Below are 20474 nucleotides of genomic sequence, written 5' to 3'. Positions count from 1 at the left end.
CCATACGCCTCGATTACTGACCGTGAGTTTTTGCCTGTCCCCCATGTACCGTTGCTTAATTATCTGCTTTTCCGTGTATGACCTGGCCTGTTTTTTTGACCTCCCTTTGTTTGTCCCTAGTTGGGGTTCCATTGGGTTTTTCCTGGCTCGGCCACGCTGGTCGCCAGCTGATTCCACTCACGGCCCAGACGTCAAACCCCGGACTCAGTGGCATCACAGACTTATTAATTATTCTGTGTTGTGTTTTTCCCTTTGTTGAAGTGTTTAATAAACACACTCAACTTCACGTCTGTCTAGTGGTCTTGCTTTTGGGTTCAGCCTCTGTACTAGTCCCATTACAGTACAAACTGGCCAAAACCGTGAACCCAGCAGACCTAGACCAGGTCCGGGAAGCAGTCCGTTCCCAGGGGCAACGCCAGGGGGGACATGAGCAGATTCTGCATTCCCTAATGGACAGAATGATTCAGCTCGCCACACAGATTTCCCAACTCACCTGTAACCAGGCCTCTGCTCTGATTCCACCGGTCGAACCCGATCCACCTGAGAGACCCCCGGAGGAACCAAATATTCCACCTCCGTCCAAGTATGCAGGTAACACATGTTGAAGTTTCTGCACTCAGATTCGACTAATTTTTGACTCCCAGCCACGACGTTTTTCCAGCGAGTCTGCTAAAATAGTGTATGTGGCTAGTTTGTTGGAGGGACCCCCATTAAGTTTTTTCAGCTCTGTTTTTGAACAAGGTTCACCCATAGTTCAGTCGGCGTCTAGCCTGTTGGCCAAATTAAAAAGAATTTATGATCATCCTGTAAGAGGTCAACAAGCTGGACAGAGGCTAATGAGGCTGAGGCAGGGAGAGCGCCCTGTCAGACAGTATGTGAGTGAATTTCGCTCTTTGGCAGTAGAGTCAGGGTGGAATGAATAGGCTTTGATAACTGCTTTTCAGACTGATCTTAACCGTTCCATCGGACGAGAGATGGCGCTTCGTCAGGAACTCCACTCGTTGGATGACGTCATCACGGCAGCTATCCAGGTCACAGATCAAACAGCCATGTGGCAGCCGGAGTCTTCATGGGTCCGTCAGTCTCCCTCAGCTGGTAACAACAAGTCACATGTAGAGCCTCCTCACCCAGTCCCGGAATCTGGCCAAGGCTCTAGGGAGGAGCCTATGCAGTTGGGCCAAACACGTCTGTCTGCAGAGGAACATCAACGTCGCCTGTTTGCAGGTCTGTGTCTGTATTGTGGTCAGGAGGGGCACAGAGTCATCAACTGTCCCCTGAAGTCTAAAACCACGACAGGTGAAGGGTCTTTGCTGAGCCGCACTGTGTATGTTTCCAATGCCTCTCGGATGCAACCTATGATCGGTCTGTCCACTGATTCTGTTTCTCTGCAGCAATCCATCCTGATAGACTCCGGCTCAGACGCTAACCTAATGGATGACAGACTAGCCAGACAGCTCCATCTTGGTCTGGTACCGGTTCAGCGCCCTCTGGAGGCTCGAGCACTGGATAACCACATCATCTGTCGGGTGGTCCTACGTACCCAACTGGTCACAGTCCAGTTCCGTGATGGCCACTCTGAGAAGCTCAGTTTTCACGTTTATCATTCTGATGCTCAGCCCCTTATTTTAGGTCATCCGTGGCTCTCTATCCATAACCCTCAGATAGACTGGAAGACGGGAGAAGTTCTGTCCTGGGGAGAGGGCTGTGTAGATCATGGTGGGGAGATCCAGAACCCTGATTCCTCTCCAGAGCCTGTTCCGGTAACGGTGGCATCGGTTGAGACCCAGAAAGAGCCAGAGACTGATTTTCCTGCCCTCAACAAGGTACCGGAGTGTTATCATGACCTTAAGCAGGTTTTCAATAAATCCCGTGCCACTGCTTTGCCCCCACACAGATCCTATGATTGTGCCATCGATCTGCGCCCTGGCACCTGTCCCCCTAAGGGGAGGCTGTATTCCCTGTTGGGTCCGGAGACGGCTGCGATGAAGTACATCGATGAGTCATTAGCAGCCGACCTAATCTGGCCCTCCTCATCTCCAGCTGGGGCGGGATTCTTCTTTGTCGATAAAAAAGATAAGAGTCTCCGTCCTTGTATTGATTACCGTGGCCTAAATGACATTACTGTCCGTAACAGATACCCTTTGCCACTTATGTCGTCAGCGTTTGAACTGTTACATGGAGCCAAAGTGTTCACGAAATTAGACCTCTGAAATGCCTACCATTTAGTCAGAATTAGAGAAGGAGACGAGTGGAAGACGGCATTTAACACCCCCAGTGGGCACTATGAGTATTTGGTTATGCCGTTTGGTCTCGCCAACGCCCCCGCCGTCTTCCAAGCCCTGGTGAATGATGTTTTGCGTGACATGCTCACTGTGTTTGTGTTCGTCTATTTAGACGACATTCTGATTTTTTTTCTCCTGATGAGGTGTCACACGTCCAGCATGTTCGCCAAGAGCTTCAGAGGCTCCTCCAAAATCAGCTATTTGTTAAAGCTGAGAAGTGTGAATTTCACCGCTCGTCTGTGTCCTTTCTGGGGTTCATCATAGCAGAGGGGAGTGTGCAGATGGACCCAGAGAAGGTCAGTGCCGTCAGGGACTGGCCCACTCCCACCAATCGTAAGGATGTCCAGAGGTTCCTTGGTTTTCCTAATTTTTATAGGAAATTCATTAGGGGGTTCAGCAGTGTGGCTGCCCCTTTGCATGCTCTAACCTCTCCAAAGTCTGTTTTCAGCTGGAGCACCGAAGCTGAAGCAGCTTTTAAAAGGCTGAAGAAGTCGTTCACTTCAGCTCCCATCCTGTCAGTCCCGGATCCAGTGCTTCAGTTTGTTGTGGAGGTGGATGCCTCGGATTTGGGGGTTGGAGCTATCATTTCTCAACGACCACCAAAAGACAACAGGCTTCATCCGTGCACCTTCCTCTCCAGGAGACTGTCTAAAGCAGAGAGCAATTATGACATCGGCAACAGAATTGCTAGCTATCAAGGTGGCCTTGGAGGAATGGCGTCATTGGCTGGAGGGAACGGAGGTTCCGTTCCTGATCTGGACGGATCACAAGAACCTTGAGTATCTGCGGACCGCTAAAAGACTCAACTCCCGTCAGGCTAGGTGGGCATTGTTTTTTACTCGTTTCAATTTTTCTCTTTCTTATCGGGCTGGTTCCAAGAATGTTAAGCCTGATGCCTTGTCCAGACTGTTTATGCCTAATAAAGCTAGATCTGAACCTGAAACTATCCTGCCCGAGACCTGTGTGGTGGGGGCTGTGCAGTGGGAGATTGAGAAATCAGTTAGGAATGCTTTAAATGACTGTGACATTCCGGCTGGCATTCTGCCAGACCGTCTGTTTGTTCCCGCTCATCTCCGCCCGCAGGTCATTCACTGGGCCCACACATCCAGGCTGACATGTCACCCGGGAGTCCAGCGGACCGTGTTTTTTATTAAACAGCGCTTCTGGTGGCCCGCCATGGAGAAGGAGGTGGCGGAGTATGTCGCTGCCTGTCCCGTCTGTGCGGCGTGCAAAACCTCCAATAAACCCCCGGTTGGTTTATTACATCCATTATCTGTTCCTAGTAGACCCTGGTCTGATGTGTCATTGGACTTTGTGACGGGGCTGCCCCCGTCAGATGGAAATACCACTGTTTTGACTATTGTGGATCGATTTTCTAAAATGGTTCATTTTGTCCCACTACCTAAGCTCCCCTCGGCCAAAGAGGCAGAGGCAGTGTTGTTTCATGTCTGCCGTCTACATGGGTTCCCTAGGGACATCATTTCAGATAGGGGCCCTCAGTTTGTTGCACGTTTCTGGCGTGCTTTTTGCTCCCTCATCGGGGCTTCTGTCAGTCTGTCCTCGGGCTACCACCCCCAGTCTAACGGTCAGACTGAGCGGCTCAACCAGGTGTTGGAGGCCGGTCTTAGAGTTTTGGCCTCCCACAATCCTGCATCCTGGAGCCGCCAGCTGATCTGGGTGGAATACGCCCACAACTCGTTACCCTGTGCTTCCTCTGGTCTGTCTCCATTTCATGTAGTTTTTGGATATCAACCTCCTCTGTTCCCGGCCCTGGAAAAGGACGTCAGCGTGCCGTCAGCCCTGGCTCTGATAAGGAGGTGTAAGAGGACCTGGATTCGTGCCAGACAGGCTCTGCTAAAGGCGTCTGGCATCTACAAGACACCGGCGGACCGGCACAGGACTCTGGCTCCGGTCTACCAGCGTGACCAGCGTGTGTGGCTGTCGACCCGGCATCTCCCTTTGAGGGTGGAGAGCCGAAAACTGGCACCCAGGTTCGTGGGCCCTTTCCCTATTTCAAGTCATTAACCCTGTCTCTGTTCGCCTTAAACTACCTAGGACTATGAGAATCCACCCAACGTTCCACATCAGTCAAGTTAAGCCTGCTAAAGAGAGCCGGTTAGTCCCGCCCACCCAGCCACCACCACCACCCTGGATTATTGATGGAGACCTAGCCTACACGGTTCGCTGGCTCCTTGCGGCCCGTCGTCGAGGGAGGGGGTTCCAGTATTTAGTGGACTGGGAAGGATACATCTTGGACCCGGACCTGATCCGGGACTTCCATCAGCGCCACCCGGAGGTTCCTGGGCCGTCCGGTGCCGTCCCCTAGAGGGGGTTACTGTCATGTCGGCTTCCAGACTGTGTCTGGATTTGTCTGTCTTTTCTGTTTTGTCTGTCATTTCCTGTTTTATTTTGTTAAGTTTCTCTCATGTGTCATGTCTGGTGTCTTTACTTCCTTTCCCTGATTGTGTCCACCTGTGCTGATTACCTGATTCCTCCTTGATTGTCTCCACCTGTGTCCAATTGTCTTCCCGCCCTCTTGTGTATTTAAACCCTGTGTCTTTCCCTGTTTGCCAGTTTGTGTTCTACAACTTGTTGTGCTCACTTACCAGCGTTTTGGATCCTGTCAGTCTGTCTTCCCGTTTTGACCCGTTTCGTCCTTCGACCACCGATTCTGCCTGTTCCTGTTCTGCCTACTCGTCTACGACGTGGTTCGTGTACCCGACTCTGTTTCAGCACCGATTACCTGTGCTTCGACCATACGCCTGGATTACTGACCGTGAGTTTTTGCCTGTCCCCCATGTACCGTTGCTTAATTATCTGCTTTTCCGTGTATGACCTGGCCTGTTTTTTTGACCTCCCTTTGTTTGCCCCTAGCCGGGGTTCCATTGGGTTTTTTCTGGCTCGGCCACGCTGGTCGCCAGCTCATTCCACTCATGGCCCAGACGTCAAACCCCGGACTCAGTGGCATCACAGACTTATTAATTATTCTGTGTTGTGTTTTTCCCTTTGTTGAAGTGTTTAATAAACACACTCAACTTCACGTCTGTCTAGTGGTCTTGCTTTTGGGTTCAGCCTCTGTACTACTCCCATTACACTGAACCCTCACAGGACACACCCAGGGCTGAGCAAGCATCCTGCAGCTCTTTCTTTTGAGGCTGTAAACTGTTGTTGTTGTTGTTGTTATTATTATTATTATTATTATTATTATTATTATTATTATTACTAGTAGTAGTAGTACTACTACTAAAACTAGTGTATACATTGGAGGAAAGAGTTGTACCATAAAAAGAAGTGTTTGCATGATGCACTTGCAAATGCAACAATTGAAGCCATAACAGTGAGTCATACAACAAAATGTGAAAGTAAATGCTTACTCTCTTCATCTCTATGAGGTCAAGGATTATATCTTTGTTAATTTTCTGACTGGTGGGAGGCTTCTTGTCATCCGTTCTTTTTTGAAGTGCCTTCAATGTCTCCGTTTTAGGGAGGATTCTCCCCACCCTGGTGTGCTGTCCCATCCATGGTGCCAAGGTTGAATACTGCAGACCTCTAGAGTATGGATTGATGAATTTTGTTCCTGCATACAAATGAAATACATATTGTAAAAAATTAATTTATTTTGTACACACAACAGACAATTTGCTGTAATGGTTATATACCCTAGAACATATTCAAATATCCTTGAACAAATTCAAACCCCATAGATACTAAAATGGCCAAGGGGATCATATCATTTGCAATGCTAACCTGATATGAAGCCTTCAGCAATTTCGGCCTTATCCATGTCACACCAGGTCTTGACAATATCTATCGCTAGATCTTGTTCTGATATTTGCTCTGGCTTTGGCCTTTGAAAGGTTCCAACTGCAGGCACACAAACAGAAAGAATTACAGTTTGACTACCACTGACAGGGATGCCTAATATGTCTCAAGACTCGTAAATTAGAAATAGAAAAGAAGACATTTCAATTAAATAACATAACAGCATGTTATATATGTGTTTATGTGTGCAGGCATAAATTGCAACATTCAATTTGTGAAATGCATCCTGTTAGTACTTTCACCTGAAGCAGAGCTAAAATTGTAAATGGCAGAGAGAATCTTACGTGGTACATCAAAGGCAAGTTTCCAGTTGGCATCTGCTATCACCACAGGTGGATGGTGTCCACACTGATAGCAACTGAATACAAAGTCAAAGTCACACATGGATAGAAAATGGTGGAAAGCTTTCCGAACAGTCTGATGGTGGTAACGGTTGTCATTGAAGAACTGCAGAGTGTTCAGCATTCTTCCAGTGGCTGTTTTGTTCTGTAATGAAATAACAGTGCAGACTTTTAATTATTTTAAGGTGATAGTAGCTGTAAATAGTTGAGAGATATTCAAGCCATGTGATCTCTTCTTATGTAGATAGATTGTGGTAATGTCACTGTGTATTTCATTTGAAGTGTTTATGGCAGTCATACCGCAAAAACTGACAACAGAAGTTCACAGAGGGGAAAGGTGAGGACAGTCCAATTGTTATAATTGTGGAATCCAGAAGTGTACTCCTGGAATCTCACATACATGCCACACACTGGGCATTCCATGACTGCTACAGAGGCATCTGTAATTTTGAGGTAAAGGTGAACACCACTTAACAACAGCATGCTCAACAATAGCAAAAATAATGGTGATGATAATGAAGAGTCATACCTTTTTTTTATATAACCGATGCCGTACACTATTGCCTTGTTTGTAATAATTTTTGGACCATTGAGGTTGGGCGGGGTTGGACCAGGACAGAAGGGACAGGTTTCCTCATGGGGAATGAAACAAGATGGTGGATCCTTTTCTATTGATTTTAGTGTGACAGCTAATTGTTGTGGTGGTGGGATGCGCTTTTTGTCATTGAAATATTCAGTTAAATGGATGATTTTGTCTGTGTCCAAATTTAGTGACTGACATGGAATTGCATTTTCAAGTATGTGAGTCTCCAAGTCAAAGATGTCCTCAGCTGAAAGGTCCGGTGTCGCTCTAAGTGTGCCAGGGGACTCTTGGAAAATCCACCACATGGTAATCCTACAATGAACACACCGGTAGGACTTAGCAGTCCTCCGGCACCCACAGTTCCACTGCCCAGTCATGGTGTCAAAAGTGACCCTTGTCTTGCCAAATGGACACCAGCTGTCCAACTCATTCGTAAAAACAGAGAAAAAATACCATCGGCTAGAGTACCCCTCATCCCCATAGAAAATTGGGAATACACTATCGGCGCTGGCATCCCTTGCTGCTGCATTTAGAGCTTCGCATTGTCTGCTCCATTCAGAAGATATGAGTCCATTGTCCAGCATGGTGGTAAGTGACTCCTGGGTCAGAGGTGCAGGCATCATATATGGCTTTGCGTTACGTGTTCTTTCTAAGTGCTTGCACTCTTTCCCAGGGTTACCCGAAGAGCATGCCAGCTGCATAAACCTTCTGCAATTCTCCACCTCACATCCAATGAATGGAGGATTTGTAGATTTTCTGACATGCACAGGTATAATGGGTGCTCTATTGTGCTTTGGGGTCACATAAAGGCCATTAGTCGGGTCTATGCAAACCATGTGACTTGCTTCTTCCCCATGCATGTCTCTCATATGCCGCCTAAGGTTACTTGTCGTGCCCGACACAGTTGTGCAGTGGGGTCATCCCAGCTTTTTGGAGTCTTTTTCTCCAGGTGATGATGTTGTGTCCTCAACTCCTGTGCTGGCAGCTTTCCTCTTAACTGTAGTCTTAATTTCTTTAAAAAAACAAAAAAAATAAAATAAAATAAAATACACAAAAGACAATATTTTGATGTTACAGAGTGAATTTAAAGGCCAACACAACATAAATTCTATGTTTAAATGATACTGTATAGTACTTGTCCCTTATTATGTAATGTAGTTAAACCTTTTTTTCTTTTGCTATTACAAAATTGGGTAAACAAAATTTTAAGAAAAAAATCTCAAACAAAATTTCAGGTGTTAGACATAAGTTATTCAAATGTGTTTGGATCAGAATACATTACTGGGAAATGTTTATGAGATGTGATCCGGCAATAAACATTATTAATAATAACATGATTGATGTTGAGTGATGAAATCAAATGAAACACATTTTAGGTCCATCATCTGAAATATGCATTCTTAATTGGCAAAGGAAACCCAAAGTCAATGTTTTCATACCTCCTTTTTTCTCTGAATGAACACCTGCAGGAGACAGAGATTGTGAACTTGTGGTATCATGGCATCAGGCACACAACGTTATATGATAACAATGAACAAAAAATGGGCCAAAGGATAGATTTCCTGGCACATTTCCCTTTTCTTGTCATTATATTCTTGCATTTGGAAAAGAGTAACAGATTAAAGTATGGTGGTATTAGTGAAAATTTTTGCCTCAAATGTCATATGTGCACTGCAAGCATTAGCAATTTGAGGGTTGCTCACTTTTTTTTTTAACAAACCTTACATAGTGTTTATGAGCAATGCATAAAATTTCAGTGTTCATGTCAACAAAAAACACAACCTCTGACATTAAATGTATGCTTATTACCAATCCATTACCACATTCAACTCAAAACATACTGCAGTGAGCAGATTCTTTGTTGATAAGAAACAAATCTATACCAACACGTCAGTGCAGAACACATACCATGTGAAGTCTTTAAATGCTTCATAAACTTTGTGGCCCTGCTAAAAGGTTTAAATTTGCAGAAGGGGCAATGATAATGGCTTCTTGTTTTGTCCAGTCCATCGTTGCAAAGACATGCCACTGCAATTTTCTCTGCAGAAATAACAACAGGAAAGAAAATTGGGCAGTCAATACTACAACCCTTTCATGCATCATCATCATGGCCTATAGGCTACTTTACTTCATACTTTACCTTAGTTGTCTTCCAGGATGTAAACTGCATGGTGAAGGTGTTTGAGGTTCAGGTGATTTTTATCAGCAAGTTCTTTTTTCTCACAAAATGCACATTCTGAACCCGTGCAGGCCAGAAATGATTCAACACCTGTGAAGACCTGATGTGAGCCTGGGGAAAATAGAAATATTTGTCATACAGTGTGTATGAAGTTGTGTGTGTGATGACTGGTTTCCCTCAGCCTTATAAGCCCATGTAGTTACATACACATTATTACCTCTGCCAAGAAGGTTATGTTTTTGCCGGCGTTGGTTTGTCTGTCTGTCTTTCAGTGTGCAAAATAACTCAAAAAGTTATGGATGGATTTGGATGAAAATTACAGGAAATGTTGATACTGGCACAAGGAACAAATGATTAAATTTTGGTGGTGATCGGGGGGGGGGGGGGGGGGGGGGGGGTTTGCACTGATCTGCCTTGGCGGACTGCGCTCTGAGTACTTTTCTAGTTTGCTTCAATATTTACCACCTTTTTTTGTAAATATTAATTTTACTTGCCTTTTTTTTTTTTTTTTTTTTTTTTTATTATTACTTACTTACTTACTTTTCTATAACTTTTTTCCTCTATAATATTTACCAGTGAATTACCTCTACCCTTTGGTACTCTCTGTGTGCCTTGTAAACTTCATTTCATGCTCTGTTTAAATTTGCCAAATTGTTCTTACAGTTCGTGCAATAGATTATAAACAATAAACAATCTTGTGATAACTTTTCAGCAGCCACAATATATTGATTAAGATACTCTTTTTAATAGTAATAGTAATTATAGAGCCTTTAACTCTGGCCGACACATCAAACACACCCTGCACTGTAAAAAAAGATACCCCCCATCTACTCAATAAAATTAAGGCAACACATTACAAGCAATATTATTAATTAAATTCCACTCTGTTTGGTACGGTGGCCCAGAGGTGCAACAGGCCAAAAAATTATCCACTAGATGAAAAAAATTATCTACTACAAGAAAAAAAAAAGAGAACAGCCCCCCAAAAATTATCCACTATAAGAAAAAAAAAGAGAACAGCCTAAAAAAATTATCCACTAGATGAAAAAAATTATCTACTACAAGAAAAAAAAGAGAACAGCCCAAAAAAATTATCCACTATAAGAAAAAAAAGAGAACAGCCTAAAAAAATTATCCACTAAATGAAAAAAATTATTTACTACAAGAAAAAAAGAGAACAGCCCCAAAAAATTACCCACTATAAAAAAAGAGAACAGCCTAAAAAAATTATCCACTAGATGAAAAAAATTATCTACTACAAGAAAAAAAAGAGAACAGCCCAAAAAAATTATCCACTATAAGAAAAAAAGAGAACAGCCTAAAAAAATCATCCACTAGATGAAAAAAATTATCTACTAAAAGAAAAAAAGAGAACAGCCTAAAAAAATTATCCACTGTAAGAAAAAAAGAGAACAGCCTAAAAAAAATTATCCACTGGATAAAAATATTATCTACTACAAGAAAAAAAAAGAGAACAGCCCAAAAAATTATCCACTATAAGAAAAAAAAGAACAACCTAAAAAAATTATCCACTAGATGAAAAAAATTATCTACTACAAGAAAAAAAAGAGAACAGCCCAAAAAAAATATCCACTATAAGAAAAAAAAGAGAACAGGCAAAAAAAATTATCTACTAGCCCAAAATATTATTCACTATAAGAAAAAAAAAAAAAAAAAAAAAAAGAACAGGCGAAAAAAATTATCTACTATGAGAAAAAAAAAAAAGAGAGCAGCCCAAAAAAATATCCACTATATGAAAAAAAAAAAAAAAACATCATCCACCTTTTCAATCACGGGGGCGCTGTTTTCCCGAAAGGTGTCTTGCTTTAAAATTAAGGCCACCACAAAAAATAAAAGGATAGGCTGAAAAATTTTAAGGCTTTCGGCTAATGTGGCTAATGCTAAGGAAGTACCCCACCGGAAGTGGAGGTCATGCGCTAAAAAATAAAGTTATTTTAAAATATAGATATTTACATTAATATAGTTTGCAAAGCAGTTAAATGATTAAATACGGTTCCAGTGTCTGCTCAAGGTTAGGCATGAGCGTTAAATGGTTAAGGTTAGGGTTAGGGTATGGTTGGGGTTAGTTTTCAGTGGTAAATGCCCCTTGTGTGCACTGTGTGAAGGTTCGTTGCTAAGCTAATGCTAATGCGAAAAGTTGACGGCAACTTTGTGAACTACCAGTGCGAGTAAGCAATTGTGTGATTACGGTGTTGAATTGTTCAACTGCCTGACATTTAATATCATTTTTGATGAATATTCACTACAAGAAGTTCTAAAATTATTTTATTTTGAAAGGAGGAGAAGAGGAGCTTCCTGTGGAGCTCCACTATCATGGCATCACCAATTTGTTGCAGTTAGACCCCTCCTCCTCCTCAAGTCAAGGCCTTCAGCTCATGTGGCTAATGCTGAGAAAGTGTCATTGAGTTCACGGTTCATTCCAGGCACGCCAAGAGGGGAGGAAACATGTTTTGCCCATTTTGTGGCAAACATTTACAAATAATACAGACTTACTGCAATCACTGTGGGAAAGAAGTTTGTTTTCTTCAAAATCACAACGGCGCTGAGTCTAATTCTGTGGACAGAGTTTCAAAAGCACCAGGTAAGCGAGAAGATGCTAATAACTATTAAGCTAATTAAGCAGAAATAGGGTGTGCTCAAGTCGTTATTTCAAAAATTCCACCAATCAGTGCATTTGCTGTATTTCAGACCAACTTGCCACATTCCTCAGTATGAGGAAAGAAAAGTCTAAAGAACGCCTGAGGTTCTCCTGCCCAAAACAGAAAGCTCCAGCCCCACCACACACAGTTAAGGTAAAGTGTAATTTGCTATAGCTTTACGTATATTTGTACATTATGTTCTCATATGTGAATTTTAAGAAACTTTATTCAGTCATGCTGATTAGAAAGGACACGGTATAGCGCCACAGTGTTAGGTCGGCCCACGAACGCGGATTGCGGTGGCCAACCTGGGCGGTGGGCTCAGCGGAGTGCGGCCATGTCAACTCCCTCTCACACGCCGCTTTCTCACTGTTAAGGCTTTGTTCTCCTAAATCGTCAAAAACGTTATGCTGTAGCATGGTGGAGTTGCTGTTGTCATCTGGAACATTTTTCACTCACAGGCCGTCAGGCGAAACACGAAAATGTGCTTTGAAATTTAATAACACTCCGACCCTCTACAACGACGTAACGTTGACCTCATAAAGAAAAAGATCTATTCACACCAACGTGGCAACTAAAAGTTGTTATCTGATATTCCTGCAGTTTTTTTTTCTGATAGGTGTTAGTAGTAGTAGCTCGGTTCATGTTTTGCTATGAGGGATTGTTATAAACCAGGGGTGTCAAACTCAGATCCTCGAGGGCCGAGAGACAGCGAGTGCATATTGAGGCACCTACACCGCCGGTGGCTCACTTCCGGTACCACGGCTCGGTGCCGCGGCACCTTGGTTTGAGGTGCCGGTGGTGCCGCATAACCTCGGGGCCAACGCTAGGTGCCGTGGCACCGCGGTACCAGGGCTTGGTGCCGGGTGCCGTGGCACCCCAGTGCCAACCCAGAACCCAGACAAGAACATAACCAGTGTTAAATCTCCAATGCTAAAACAAATCTTTTAAAATTCAGTGCAATGTACTGTTAGGAGAAGGATCAGGGTCGCACATGTTCAGTTAGAGAAGACGTCTTACAATAATCCCTTGTAAGAAATCAGCAGGATTGCTACAGTTGTCTATAGGAAAATACATAGGTTATGCCCAGGTATGGAAACAAACGGCTTTGGAGACCCTTTCTCTTATCATCATCCAATTTTCAATTTGTATTTTTGTTGCTTACATCCCTAAGACACAAGTGGAATTGTTTATAATCTCTTCCACTTGTCTTTCAAGGAACTATTTGAGTATTTTCTACATTGTCGTTCAAGCCTGCTGAACCCAGGAGGCAGCCTTGTTTCCCTTTTTTTACTAGACACGGCCATTACATTGGCCTGACACAATCATGTGACGGCTGCTTCACCACTCTAGGGGAATAATCTTATTACAGCTAGACTGAGCTAGTACAGAATTAAAACACCGATCACAAAAAAACTGCAGGAATATCAGACGACAGCTTTTACTTTCAAACATAACATGAATACATCTTTTTTATGAAGTCAACATTGCATGATTGTAGAGGGTCGGAGCAAGATGAAATGAAAACCGGGTTCACCTGACGGTCTGTAAGGGGTAAAGAAAATTATGAAAAATATGGCACAGTCTAGTAGTTGACAAAATTTCTGCATGAACTACCATCTTGATATCTGGTGTTCCGGATATCATCTAGACTGAGACCAAAGAAAAAGCATAAATAAAAATTGTTTGTTATTAAAATATGTATTGACTAGAACCGCAGAAGACAGTACCAACAGAGGAATATCACCTACCACCAGTGGTACATGTCTACAGTTGGAAAACCACTGTTCTAATAAGTTATCAGCAAACCAGCAATTATTAACAACAAGTTAGACGACCTCACTGATCTGTGTGGCTGCCATGCCCATTGTTGCTCAGCTCCGTAGCATGTTCTATGTGAGGGTTGTTTAGATGTCCAGGATAAGACTAGGTTTAGGTTTTATTTAGTCGTTTTGTTTTGTCTCATATTTTCTCCTGACTTTTTGTTGATTCAGATGGTTTAGTCTAGGTATGTTTAGTCTTTGCTTCATCCTTAAAATCGCAGTGAAGAATATTAGATTACATAGAACAATATGGTGGTCTGAACTACAAAGACCTCTATGATGCATACTCCCAAAGCGTTTGAGACTTTGATTACTGTACACTATTTAAAATATACTAATATAATATTCGTTTTATCATGTAATTTATTCCTTTAATAAATAATTAATCCCTTTTCCCTTTGCAGATAAATGTTGGCGTTTTTGTCCCGTCTGAGGATGGAGGGTTGAAACGTCTCCGAGGGAAAAAAATGAATGTTCCTGTGGAAGCTGGCGACAATGCCACAAAAGTTTTGGAGAAAGCTAAAATGAAAATGTTGACTTTCAACCAAGACCTGGAAAAGGGCGTATACCACTTCTTGTACAATGACTGTACAAAGGTGGAAACAATTCCTGGCACGACAGAGCCCTTCACGGTCAAGGCTTACAAAGAAGCAATTGGAAAGCCATATTCTGGCATATGCTTGTATTTATGCCATGACTCTCATTTTGAAGGTATGAATGCTGTTTACTCTCCACATAAACTCCTTAGGCCTATGGCAACTTATTTTTCATTATTTTGCAGACTCTGATTCAGACCCTGAAATTCAAGTGAACATAAGAGAACCAGATCTTGATGACACTATTGTAAGTTATTTTCCCCTTTTCTGTTTCTTAGTTTATTTGTAGTCTAAAATCAAAATTGGTAATTGTGCCACTATATTGGTGTGTAACTTCGATAAGGTCTATAATAACCATTGCTTTTGCTCTCTAGGTCTGGGAACCAGAACAATTTAAAGGCAGAAAGGTAAAAAAAAAAAAAAAATTCTTAGTATATTAGGTGCCCTTTATAAGGTGTAGCAAATTCCTGACATTAACAGCTCCTATTCCTGCTCGTTTCTGATTCATTCCTAAATTGCCACAAACTTGGATGAGGTTCAGTCTGTTAACAGCTATGAGGTCCTGATGCTGAGTGTTGGCGACCTCTGCAATAAGTATAGAAAGAACTAAATATTAAATATTGGGTTGTTGTACATGCTATTGTATAACTGAAATTCTTGCAAAATAGTGTTGTTGATATGAGTGTGTAATTATCCTATGGCTAAAATGCTTTGTTTTTTGGCTGCAAAAACTCCTCTAAAAATCATAAGCCTTTGTTCCTTCCAGTCCAGCCGACATGAAAGACCAGTGTTGGTAGTTAGCATTAATTGTGCCTAATTGAAATAAAACAGTGGCTGCTCCTTTTTATGACTGGATGTTTACACTTAAATAGAAAGTGTAGAAGAAGAAAACATTGCTTGTAATATCAAAATATTAAATTTTAATCTTCATTTCTGACAATCTAAATAGGAATGTTTACTGTACAACTACATAATATAGCAATCAATCTAGCTTCATGGAAGTAATAATGAAGTAAGCTAAATGAAAGTGTAGCGCTTCAAAAAAGTGTGATTATTGTCCTATCCACTATGTGCTGTGAATTAATGCTTAACTCTTCTAACTGAAGAACCAATGTTAAATCTCACTTTGTTTTCTTCTAAATTTAGACTGCTACACCAGTGGATCCAAGAAGAGAAGAAAGGTTCAGTATAACATTGCATTTTTTTGTGCATGAATAAAATTAATACATATTAAATAAATATGTTGTATATAAATAAAAATAAATACTTTGTGTTTTTTTGAAAGGGCCTTAACAAATCTACATATCTTCTTCATGTATTACTTTGGTGTTAAACTCTCCTTTAAACACCTTGAAATGTCTCTTTTTTTCCTCCAGTCATGGCCAACCAGACCTCACAATGCCTTTGGTATTATTATTATTATTATTATTATTATTATTATTATTATTACTGTTGTTAGGAGTTGTAGGAGGAGAATAGGAGGCATGTGTGTACCATGCCCTGAAAGCAATCTTTCATAGTTATTTCTCTTTTTAGGTTGTTCTCTCTGATGATGAGATGCCTTCCACATCAACAGGGTTTTCTCAAGACACATGTTATAGGTATGTCACAGCATATAATTTTCAAATGAATGAATGATTGTATTTACATATATATTGCAGGCAAGTTTTGTTAATGCTTTCTTGTTCGGAATAAATGAATGAAATGAAATTAATGCAAAGTTTTAAATGCATTTAATGCTTTACCATCACAGTAAATATACTACGGTATATGCACCTTCAGCTGAGTCTGACGATGACTCTGCACCTGAAAATAATGGGGACACAGAGTATGCAGTGTAAGTAGAATAAATCACCTTCCACTGTCTCAAAGCTATCATACATGTTTTGAGCTTCTTTACTACTTCAGACTTCATTATTTTCAGTGCCATCCTGAACTTACCTGTTTTAATCTCAATTTTGTCCTGGCCCCCAACAATCACTGCATTTGCTCCATTCCCTCTCATTCTTTCCTTTAATTAATCCTTCAATGTAGTCTTTCCAACTTCTCAATACAGTACTGGTACTTGTCAATACATTTCCATCTCTATCCTTATTCATCCTAACCTGCTGCACATCCTTACCATATCTATCTGTCTGCCTTACCAACATGACAAATCATCTTCCTATTTTCCAACCTCATGCAAGTCCTCACATTCCCTTACTCTCAGTGTCCCCACGTTTCTTAGGCAACCCCTTCCTCTGCACACAATCACAAAGTACCTTCATGTTGCCTAAACAAGATGGAATTCACATGAGCACTCCACTTTTAACAGTCACCCTGTGATCTGAGCACCAATGCTAATTATTTTATATGAATGCTGTCACATTTTTCATGTCTAACTATTCTTTTAATACAGGGTAGAGGACCAGTCACTGACAGTAGGAGATATCATTGCAAACTTAGCTGTTTGCATTGATCACAGCAGCATAAGTAGATTTAACATCTGCCGCACAGATGTTTGGGACGGGGCTATGAGAGGCTTCAAGAGAACTTCCTTTTCCGCACAAAAAGACCTGCATGTAAGGTTTACAGATGACATTGGAACTCAAGAAGATGGCATTGACACTGGTGGCCCTAAGAGGGAGTTTCTTACACTCCTTATGAAGCAACTGCAATCAAGGCAAATCTTTGAAGGCCCTCCACATAGTCGCTATATTGTATACAATGCAGCAGGTACAATACTTTCAATAGTGTGTTTAGGTGGAATGAAAATGATATCAAAAGGATTTATACGTGTACAGAGAGATTTGTTTGTAATTGTTTCTAGTTGCATGCACATTATTGATTTGAGTAATATGCAACCATACAAATTAATGTACATTCACAAATCATATTCACAAAAAAAAGGTTTGTGCACTGCAATGTCTTTGTATTTCTTTCCAAAGTCCATCTGTAATCATATTTTGCACAGGCCACTGGGGGGTCATGAGAGGGCAGTGAATTCACTGATTCAGTTTTTCATGGTAATAACACAGGTTACATAAATAATTAATGCAGTGTCACTCAAATCATCTTGCATACATAAAATTCCATTGGTGCTATATTCACTCCTATTTTATTGTTTAAGTGCAATTCTACATTAAACTGCATTTTATGTGAGCAGCAGGCAGAGAGGATGAGTACTTTGGAGCAGGGCAAATGATCACAGTATCCGTAGTACACGGAGGGCCTGGACCGAACTTCCTCTCAAAAGACCTCATCAACTACATGTTGGAACTCCCAACATTCCATGCCACTGTCAGTGATATACAGGACGAGGACATAGGGAAAGTTCTGACTGAGGTATTTTATGGTTTTTGAGGAGGGTCATGAGGCCATAATCAACTTTGTATTAGATACAGTGCAGATTAGATCAGTGGGGGTTTTTTTACCCTCGGCCCTCGCCACAGGATATTGTCATCAGTTCATCATGTGTCTGTCCATCTGTAAATGCAAAAACTTTGACGTAAGCTGAAGGCTGAGGGTTTTCAAGTGCACACACATTATGTTCATTGACTAGAAATTGATTATTTTGTGATACCTTGTCCAATTAAAAAGAGAGGATGTCATAAATTGTTTTTTCATATTTGTTCCTCTAAAATTTAACCAATCATCAAACCTTTAATTATTATATAATGTGTGCGTGATTTGGTAATTCCACATTTTTATAATCAGTGTATTCAATAGATATTTTGGTGTTTCTTTTTAGATCAAAAATGCATCCTCATTGGAGTCATTGAGGGACCTACTTCTGAAGAACAACACTATGTTTGCAACTGCTGGCTGTCTAAAGCATGTGAAGGTCTTAGAGGACAAAGATGACATTGTGAATGAATACCTGAAGTGGTACATGCTGCACAGAAACCACAGTGCAATCAGCAGGTATGGTAACAAAGTCCAAAAGGAGATGAAGAAATGTAGTGTTTGTTTATTTGAAAAATATTTGGTATAGCACTGATGTAGGGGCTTCAACTTTTATTTGATCGAGGATTATTTTGTGAATAATTGGCTTTCAGCTGTACACAAAAATCATTGTTGGAGCTTTTTTTTTTTTGAACAATTTAACATTTTTTTTTAAGTCTACTCTACATTATACTCTACATTTCATGTTTGCATCATTCCACTAAATACCTTCTTTGAGTATCCTGATCATCATTATCATTAACAATGGCAATACACTAATTCTGATTCCAATTTCTGAAATATTTCTCTTGCACTGGAGAAATATTTCAGAAATTGGAATCAGAATTAGTGAATATAAGAATATTTCTCTTACACTGGGGTGACACGGTGGTGCAGTGGATAGCACCCATGCCTCACAGCAAGAAGGTTCTGGGTTCGATTCCATGGGGGTGGGACCTTTCTGTGTGGAGTTTGCATGTGCTCCCTGTGTCTGTGGGTTCTCTCCGGGTACTGCGGATTCCTCCCACCATCCAAAGACATGCACTGATAGGTTAATGGGTTAACCTAAATTTCCCATAGGTGTGAATGTGAGAGTGACTGTTTGTCTGTATATATATATATATATATGTGTATATATGTATATATATGTGTATATATGTATATATATATGTATATATGTATATATATGTGTATATATGTATATATATGTGTATATATGTATATATATGTGTGTGTGTGTGTATATATATATATATATATATATATATATATATATATATATATATATATGTGTGTGTGTGTGTGTATATATATATATATATATATATATATATGATATGTGTGTATGTCAGCCCTGTGATGAACTGGTGACATGTCCAGGGTGTACCCCACCTTCGCTCATAAGTAGCTGGGATAGGCTCCAGCGACCCCCACAACCCTAGTGAGGATGAAGCGGGTTAAGAAAATGAATGAATATAGTCATGAAAATGAAAATAGTAATGAAATTTTCTAGTTGATTCCAAATGAATTCCATGTAATACTGCAAGATTTTTTTTTTTTTTTTCAGATTCAAAGAAGGACTTGAAACTTTGAATTTCTTCACAGCAGTGAAACAGCATACGACCGTTATGATGCCAGTCCTCTGCCACACTGGCAATGAACTTAAAGCTTTGGACATGGAGCGTCTTTTCAAACCAAAACGAAGTCTTTCTGGTAGCAACCAAAGATATCATGAAGAAAAAGCCCTTGGTTTTTGGGCTGAATTCCTTCTGGACTGTGAAGGTTTATTGACATTCACTTGTAATTGTATGATATTTAAAGTTAAACTGCGCATGCTGGTTGTAATGCAACATTTGTATGTCTCTCACAGAACACCAGACTTCAGTGAAGTTGGAGGAAGTGCTCACCTTTTCAACAGGTGTGTCTTCAATTCCACCAGCTGGGCTACAACCTCCTCCAACTCTGGAATTTCACTTGACCTCCCCTTTGACAATGGCCAACACCTGTGCCAACACTTTAAAATTACCACTGTTGGGGGAATACTCTCAATTTAAAGAAAATATGACTTTTGGCATAATAAACTCCCCTGGGTTCGGATGTGCCTAAGTATTTAACACATCACAAGTGCTATACCGTTTAACCCTTTCATCCACACTGTTTACTACAGTGGACAGCTGTTCGAGTGTATATTCATGGATTTTGTGGTTTTAGTTCCGTATTAGCCAACAGTGGATGCTTATGCATCATCCCAGACACTGCAATTCATACAGTTACTGTAACTTTGCTGTTCTAGATAAACCTGATCTGCAGTAAGATGTTTGAGAGTAAAAAAACTGCTTATTAGACTGTAATTAAGTTTTGTTTTTTTTTTGCATATTCTGTCCATGCAGGTATGTTAAAATGTGAGAAAACATCAGATTAGCAGCATTAAAAATGTTTTCATTTCATAGTTTTCACACAGTGTATCAGTAAATACAAGTTTCTTTGGTTCTAAAACAAAACATGGTGTCCGCCTGAGTGGACATTTTTGTAACTCCATAAAAAATAGGCTAAAAAAAATCAATAGAATTGTTATTTTTATGCCTAAAGAGGGATAAAAACACTCAGGGAAAAAAAATCTTGAGTAAGGTTCTCATAATTCATGCATAAAAGGGTTAAATACCCCCCCCCCCCCCCCAAACATTAATGTTGCATAAATGCATGGTGTCACACAGACCCACAGCACAAAATACACAGCTTTTACAGTGTCCTACAAGTGTTTTAAA

General features: G+C 40.9%; 1 protein-coding gene across 1 annotated transcript; it reads left to right on the top strand.

The window, feature by feature from the left end:
* The first annotated feature begins 11939 nt into the window (after positions 1-11939).
* On the top strand, positions 11940-19815 carry LOC115419933 (G2/M phase-specific E3 ubiquitin-protein ligase-like). Its single transcript, XM_030135006.1, has 9 exons — positions 11940-12020; positions 14095-14322; positions 15823-15887; positions 16040-16123; positions 16685-17001; positions 17432-17610; positions 18017-18189; positions 19277-19491; positions 19580-19815. The coding sequence occupies exons 1-9, from the start codon at positions 11940-11942 to the stop codon at positions 19813-19815; spliced, it is 1578 nt and encodes a 525-aa protein (XP_029990866.1).
* The last annotated feature ends 659 nt before the right edge of the window (positions 19816-20474 follow it).

The sequence above is a fragment of the Sphaeramia orbicularis genome, chromosome 5 (genome assembly GCF_902148855.1).
Source record: "Sphaeramia orbicularis chromosome 5, fSphaOr1.1, whole genome shotgun sequence".
NCBI lineage: Eukaryota > Metazoa > Chordata > Actinopteri > Kurtiformes > Apogonidae > Sphaeramia > Sphaeramia orbicularis.
The sequence above is the reverse complement of the archived record's forward strand: the minus strand, read 5'-3'. Positions and strand labels throughout refer to the sequence as shown.

Excerpts from the sequence above, each read along its gene's own strand:
- LOC115419933 (XM_030135006.1), top strand. The coding sequence starts at position 11,940 with ATGAGGAAAGAAAAGTCTAAAGAACGCCTGAGGTTCTCCTGCCCAAAA. Across the intron at positions 14,323-15,822 it reads GCACGACAGAGCCCTTCACG|GTTGTTCTCTCTGATGATGA; the intron begins GTCAAGGCTTAC and ends TTCTCTTTTTAG. Across the intron at positions 17,002-17,431 it reads TATTGTATACAATGCAGCAG|CAGGCAGAGAGGATGAGTAC; the intron begins GTACAATACTTT and ends TTATGTGAGCAG.